General features: G+C 34.4%; 1 protein-coding gene across 2 annotated transcripts; it reads right to left on the reverse strand.

The window, feature by feature from the left end:
- On the reverse strand, positions 1 to 6,539 carry LOC111391989 (ubiquitin carboxyl-terminal hydrolase 24-like). 2 transcript variants are annotated; one of them, XM_023017280.1, is made up of 8 exons: positions 6,333 to 6,539; positions 5,580 to 5,847; positions 3,837 to 4,487; positions 3,539 to 3,726; positions 2,264 to 2,520; positions 1,511 to 1,656; positions 974 to 1,150; positions 1 to 430 (listed from the first exon to the last, which is right to left on the reverse strand). In XM_023017280.1, the coding sequence occupies exons 3-8, from the start codon at positions 4,188 to 4,190 to the stop codon at positions 242 to 244; spliced, it is 1,311 nt and encodes a 436-aa protein (XP_022873048.1). In that variant the 5' UTR covers positions 4,191 to 4,487; positions 5,580 to 5,847; positions 6,333 to 6,539; the 3' UTR covers positions 1 to 241. The 2 variants fall into 2 exon arrangements, with proteins under 2 accessions (XP_022873048.1, XP_022873047.1); XM_023017279.1 differs by lacking the exon at positions 5,580 to 5,847.
- Positions 6,540 to 6,940: the final 401 nt, after the last annotated feature.

Raw genomic sequence — 6,940 nt, forward strand, 5'->3', positions numbered from 1 at the left:
TGAAGTAAAACTAAATCAATGACATTCACCAACACCGAATTCCAAATCTCAAGTTCCATTGAAAAGATATTTCTCTGACAGGCAAGAAAATCTCAAGTGACTAGTTTCAAGAAAATGGTGAAACACTATTTGTTGACTAGCTATTGCCATCACTATAAGTCTATATCGCATTTTTATCGCTTCTGAATATAATGAAATACATGTACAAGAATACATGCTCAGTTTCTAAATACCGTAATACCTACAATTGTTTGTAGAAGAGAACGTACGCCTGGTCGTGCAGCACCTTACTTTCACGAATATGTGTAACAGAGGAATCATCATAATGCAGCCACTTGCCGCTTGGATGGCGTGCATCTGCAGTATAGTGTCCCTTCGTAGGGTCCTGTCCGTGATGAGTGATTGTTGCAACAAGTTCATATCTTCTACCCTGTATCAGTCAATGATGAAAAAAAAATTAATAAGAGGAACAATTATGGCTTGTTCATACTTTCTACCCACACATAAAAATTGTTAATCGACTAAGTTCATCAGGCATTGATTATTTAGTACTTGTAAGAAATTAAACATACTCAATTTTTGCAATTGAAAATCAGTACTTTAGTAAATAATATTTCAGACTACTTTGATGGAGAACTATGAGATCTCTATTTGATCATACCCAAATCATTTCTTCATCTTTCACAGGGTGAAACACTACTCAAATGTGAGAAACTTCTATTTATAACAGCTTCATGCAAAGACTACAATGACGATTGCCTTCAGAGTAGCCAATACGGATATGGGAGGGACTTTCTGAATCTATTCGTGATTTAAATTCTATATGCTGACAGTAACTTTATACTGAAGAAAAAAAAAGGTTTTCTTTTTTCCCAAAAAGTGGGGGAACGCCCATCCAATTAATGACAACCAAATCACATAACAAGATAAAAAAAAGCCTATATCCATAAATAGTTATAGCATAGTAAATCACCTCAGAGGATGGAGAGACGAGCAATTCACGACCAAAAACAAGCTCCAAAGGAAAATGCACAGGTTTGTGCAATTTGGTACTTCCTTGACTTCCATAGTTAAAACGCACCAAGTGCAAAACCATTATCTCAGAAAGCTCCAAAATCTTAACAGACTTGCTAGCAGAAACCACCACTGCCTGGGATCATTCAGACATAGTCAAATCATCTGAGTTGCATACTGCATTTTCATTATATAATTATTTCTTCTCATGAAAATGAAAATAAATAAGATTTCCTTCGAATCATAAGCATTATCACTGCAATGTCCATACATCCATTAATAACCAACGTGACTGATCCACCAATAATGACGTCACAGTTTGCTAACATCCTGAGTTAAATAATATTTGATCTAAAACAATTAATAAGCTTTGAAAAACACGATTGCACAAATAATTCAAATGAATACCCTGTCTTAAAATTATCTAAGCAAACGTAAATGATTAGGAGCAGAAAACCCAAAAAAAAAAAGGTGGTAAGTAGAAAATAAAATGCACCTTTCCAGCTGCTGATGCTCGGTACCCTTCCAGTGTTTCTGGTGCAGAAAACAATCGCAGTGCATCTTCTATTGTACAGACAGGCTCAGGAAAAATATTAAGGTGGAGCAAAAGAAATGGCTGTATAGTTGCTGATGCTTTGCTACCTGCTTAAATACAATAAGGCAAATCATGACAAGCTATATGCAACTGACAAGCGACTACATCCCGCAAGAGTATCACGAGTGAAGGAGAAGAGAGGGGGTAGACAAGAGCTTTAGCTGCCCTTCCTAATTTTTTATATTCAACAGCAGGGATGGCGTCCAAGATGACTCTACTGAGTATACATGGTTCCCCTAAAATATAGCATATCTGACTATATTACACCAATTTGAATTTGCTAACAAGACATACTTTCAGTCATTGCACTTCCCTAAACTAATCTTTTTCCTGTTTTACTTTCTCTTCAAGGAACCAAATTGATATAGCTTAAGCCTGTCGATAAGAATTATCAAAACAAACAAATTGAGAAGAAGATTAATTTTCAGGGCAGTTCTCTACTATATTATACAGAAGTAAGATAGGAATTCCTGGAAGATGATTCCAGCTAGGTGGTCTAAATAGTAAAACAACTCTAAAGAATCAAGTCTATGTGAAGGCATTAAAATGAACAACAGGTGGATTGTGGGAGATGATTAATGAGCTGATGCATGTATTAAAATTAAAAAATCGCATGCTGACATGAGGAATTAGATGCTTCAAACCTTGACTCACCTCTTGCCTTCACTTCACTTCTCCATTGACCTCCAAAAATTTCACTTAATTTTGAAGGGATGAAGGTCTGTGTTCTTGTGATCGCAGTTTTGTTCCTTGGCCCAACCATCTCCCAGTCATCATTTTCACCCTCATTAGTAGAAGAAACCAAAGAGGTCGCTTTCCCTTTTCCATTTGGAACTTGACCATCAAGTTTTAGCAATTCAGCATGCATCTGATGCATTACAAAACTTAGGAACTCCTGAGCATCTTCTTGCCTGAAAGGCATGCAACATCCCCGAGAATTGAAAGCACAGTGAAGGTACATAATCATATACTAACTACAACTGTACACTCGATGCATTTCTAAAAAATAAACTTCTATTAAGTGTCATCTAAGTTATATTAAAGATAATGACTTAAATGCACAATGAAGATTTAGATAAAAGTTGAGGAACTAGAAACATTGTTTTAATTTCAATCAAAGAGATATTTAACAGAATGAGCAAAAACCATAAAATGAGTTATTTCACTTAATTTTGTTATGAGTTGCACATATGCACACATGGCCCATTTCTTTTTCATTTTGTCATTCTTGCCAAACACCATTTAAGATTCACAGCATTATCACCAACACCCTGCTTTCTGTATGCTTAGAAGATTTGCTCCTAAGTTTCAAGATAAGAAAGAAAAGAACTGAAGGCATTACACTAGAGACTAACTTTTGCTGGCTAAAATGTCATCATGTTCTATAAAATTTGATCAGGTCAGCTGATCCTACTGTGTCAAAGTATCCTTTGAATCTCCACCTTTATTTATTCTTCAATTCTTTGTACTAAATAAAATATTTTTGTTAGAGAAAAAAAAAATTTACCCACAGACAAATTAGTAGAAGAATTTTATTTTAAAACTACAGCATCGGAAGCAGATTTATTAGGGTCGTATCTTCAGTTTTTTCTAATTTTTAAATAAGTTTATAAAAAGATTTATCATGACGAATTTGACAAGGTCTTTTACTCCATTAGATTGAGATATTTTGTAAGTTCAGTGAAGATTGCCAACATATTTAGGTTCTTGAAGTGATAAATGCAAGTAGGTCTCTTAATTGCCAAAAAAAAGGAAGTAAAGAGGCAGTTTATTAGTATTTTTGAAGTCAGGATGGATCTTTGCCCAAAATTAGGGTCTTTTCCTTTCTGCCAATCTAGGCCAGGGAAAAAAAGGCCAGACTTTGCAACTGTGAATAAATAACAACAAAGAACAGGCCAAAAAGAAATAGAGGCTGCTGTATGCATGAACCTTGGCCTGCCTGACAGGTTGTCTGGAACATCTGGTGTGAAACTTTTCAGAATGGATTCAAACATGACAGGACGAAAAGGTCGTCCAGTCTCCAGTACAGTTTTCTCATTCCTCTTGGAGCTTGAATCATCTTCCATGTCAAAGTGAGAGATAAATTCAACAAATGCGCGTAATGTTGGATATCCAATCTAAAATGGGGAAACACGCAACATTCATAAGTAGACATTCATAGTACTTAATTTTTGCAATATGTAAATTAGATGTTGAAACTATAGATCATAAGAAATTAATCAAATACCTCTGGTATATTATGATTTCTTAGATCACACAAAAGTTCAAAGAATGGAGAACAAGAGAGAAGGGCCTGGACAGTTGCATTGAGAAAGCAGAGATTTCCCAAGTTGACTAAACCTCGAGGTAGAAAATTCTTAGGAATTGAATTTGGCCCATTTGCTGTCTGGGCAATACTTTTCTTGGAATCCACTGTGTCAAAACCTTCTGTCGAATCATCCAAAACTACATCGTCCAAGAAGGATGACAATTTAGTAACTCTCTTACGACTGGGCTGCTGTATGCTTTGCTGGTTTGAGTCGTTTGACAAATCACAAGAATTATCAGAATTTAAACACGCAGACTTAAGTTCTTTTGTCATATAACGCTCAATGGGACTTGTATCATTGGAGCACCCATTTTTCTGCACAAAAGGAACTTCCAAGTGTGATGTGTTTTCAGTATTTCTAGGGGTCCTAAAAGTATTTTCTATTCGAGGTGGCCTTAACAGCTCATACCCTTTAGGGGAATAAATCTCAGACAAACTAGTATTTGAAATGCCCACAGATCTTAAAGTTGCCGAATCCAAAGAACCAAATGTGATTTCTGTATTATTTCGCGATGGCTCGTGTTGCAAGGATCTTAACTCTTCTTCTGTAAATGATCCAAAAATCAGCACCTGATGATAAAAACAAGACATTGAGATTAATAAACCACAGAAATGATTAAACAAGCCAAGCATAAAAGTCATACTCTCTTACGAACTATTGCAATTAGTAACTGAAAATAGATTCACGTGCAGAATACTGTCTCTGCCCATAGAAGCATTCCATTTAAACAAATGCAACTAGTACTATGGCTAACTAAAAAGATACGCCGCTTAATGTAAAATGCAATTCATTGCCAAAGTTCTCGAACTCATCCATAGGGCAATTCAAACAGGCTTTGTGTAATTAAATATCAGATCTTAGTGAATGAACAAATTGTTGAAGATATGGAAAGACTGTAAAGAATAATCTCCAAGATATTTTCCCAATTGTGTGAGACTATTTTCCTTAATAGTTGATTGTGTCATTATCACACAATCTTTCTTTTTAGAGTTTTTTTTATAGCCCTATATATAGGATTTTCTACTCTATGATAGAAACAACAAGTTTATTATAAACAATTTATAAAATTCTAACAAGAATAAAATTTAATATCTTGAGTTAATAAATTCTGAAACAGTTGAAAATACATAAAACAGTTGAAAATACATATCTTCAATGGATTAAAACTTCTATTTTCATGAGAATAAGACCTCAATAATAAAGCACCTAAAGAGATACAAGCATTTAACATACTGTGCAAAATCATTATCCAGTAAATGGTAGCATTCTTAAAAAAAGCCCTATTATTAGCAAAACAAACATAAACACCAAACTCCTAATATGTCCACGGTCAATGCAATATGAGAACTACACTGCATACTAGCATTCCCTCTGGTGCAACCTTCCTAATGAACCATATCTGGAGAATGTATAGTAGCAGGTCTGATGCCATGTTTCACTTGCTTCTTTCCTTCCCTTGAATTTATTCACTCTTTGCTCTTTTTCTTGAAGTTTGAAACTTGTAGCTTTCACCTTCCCCCCACTTTCACCCATGTTCTCTTCCTAAGCCAAGTTACTTTCACTAAATTAAATTATGATGAAACCACTCAAGTTACCCAGTTCTCAACATGGAGCCACAATTTATTCAAACATTATACAGGCTTTGACATTCTTACAATTACCTTTACTCTAATGCCAAGAACTACTAGCCCAGAACTCGGAGAAATATCTTATCAGTTTCTTACACCATTCAGGCTTTCTTAACTTGTTCGGTAAACCAGCAAGTACAGTCTTGCCTGCATTGAAACTCACCCAAACTCGAGATTATTCCTGTCTCAATTTTGGTTTCACGGGCTTATTTGAGTACTCAACCAACCAACCCTAATATATCCCTTCTGGAGATCCAATGTTTTCATCTTTTCGTTCTGTCCATTCTCATCAACAGACAAGCTGAAAACACATAAAAACGTACAAACAAAATCACAAAAAATAAAAAAAATAAAAAAAAATATTGCACAAAACCCCGGCAGTCCGCAGTCTTTAGTTTCAACAAAGTGAACAAAATTTAAGAGATAAAATCCCAACATTTTACGGATATTCAATTTTTGTTTCTTTTTTTAAATTATACTGAACGCAAAATCATGTTTTCATTAATTTGAATATCTTTTCCAGCTCTTCATTCTCTGAATAAGTGAAAACAAACTCAACTTACTAACAAAACTAAGAAACAAATCGTTTCAGTAGCAGCTCAAAATTCCACAATGATGGACCCTAAAACCTCCAATATTGCAATCAAAGTCTCAACCCACAAGCACCAAATTTCCCTAAAATTTATTTTCAAAATTTTTTCTCCACACCCCGAAAGCAGAGAAATACTACACAATACAAAACAAAACAAAAATTTTAAAATATATATATTAAAACAAAATACGGACCCGATGATCAGTCATTTTGAAAATGGGAACAGCAATGGCATCAGGAATGAGCTGGAGAATGATCCATTGGATACAAAACAATGCCGTCTGCAGAAAACGATGTCGTACAAGCAGAACGGAACGACATCAAAAGACATGAAAATTGGAAATTGAGTATAGAGAGAGAGAACGGGAAAACGCAAATGCGAGAAAGAGGTGGGGCAGAAGAAAAATAAATACAATTATTGGACTGAAAATACTATTCAAGGAAATTGGGGACCAAAATGTTCTTTTTGTCCTCACATTAATAAAAGAGCCCATTAATGAATAATTTCGTGGTGTATTAGTTTATATTAAGGTTCTCTTTGGTTCTCATTTTTCGAGATATATTTTTTCAAAATTTATTTTTAATTATAATTTTTCAACAATATATTTCATCAACTTTTATTAAAATAAACTAAAAATCTAATTTTTATCTTGCCTTCGATTTTTTTGAAATAATGATCGATCAATTTCATTGTCTTCTTTCCTTTGACCTTTCTAAATTTTCATCGTGATGTCTCTCCTCACTAGAGTCGTAGCACTTTTTTTTTTTTTTTTTCCCTTTTTTTTTTTTTAAGTGCTCGAAC

Source organism: Olea europaea, unplaced genomic scaffold (genome assembly GCF_002742605.1).
Source record: "Olea europaea var. sylvestris unplaced genomic scaffold, O_europaea_v1 scaffold867, whole genome shotgun sequence".
NCBI classification, from domain to species: Eukaryota; Viridiplantae; Streptophyta; class Magnoliopsida; order Lamiales; family Oleaceae; genus Olea; species Olea europaea.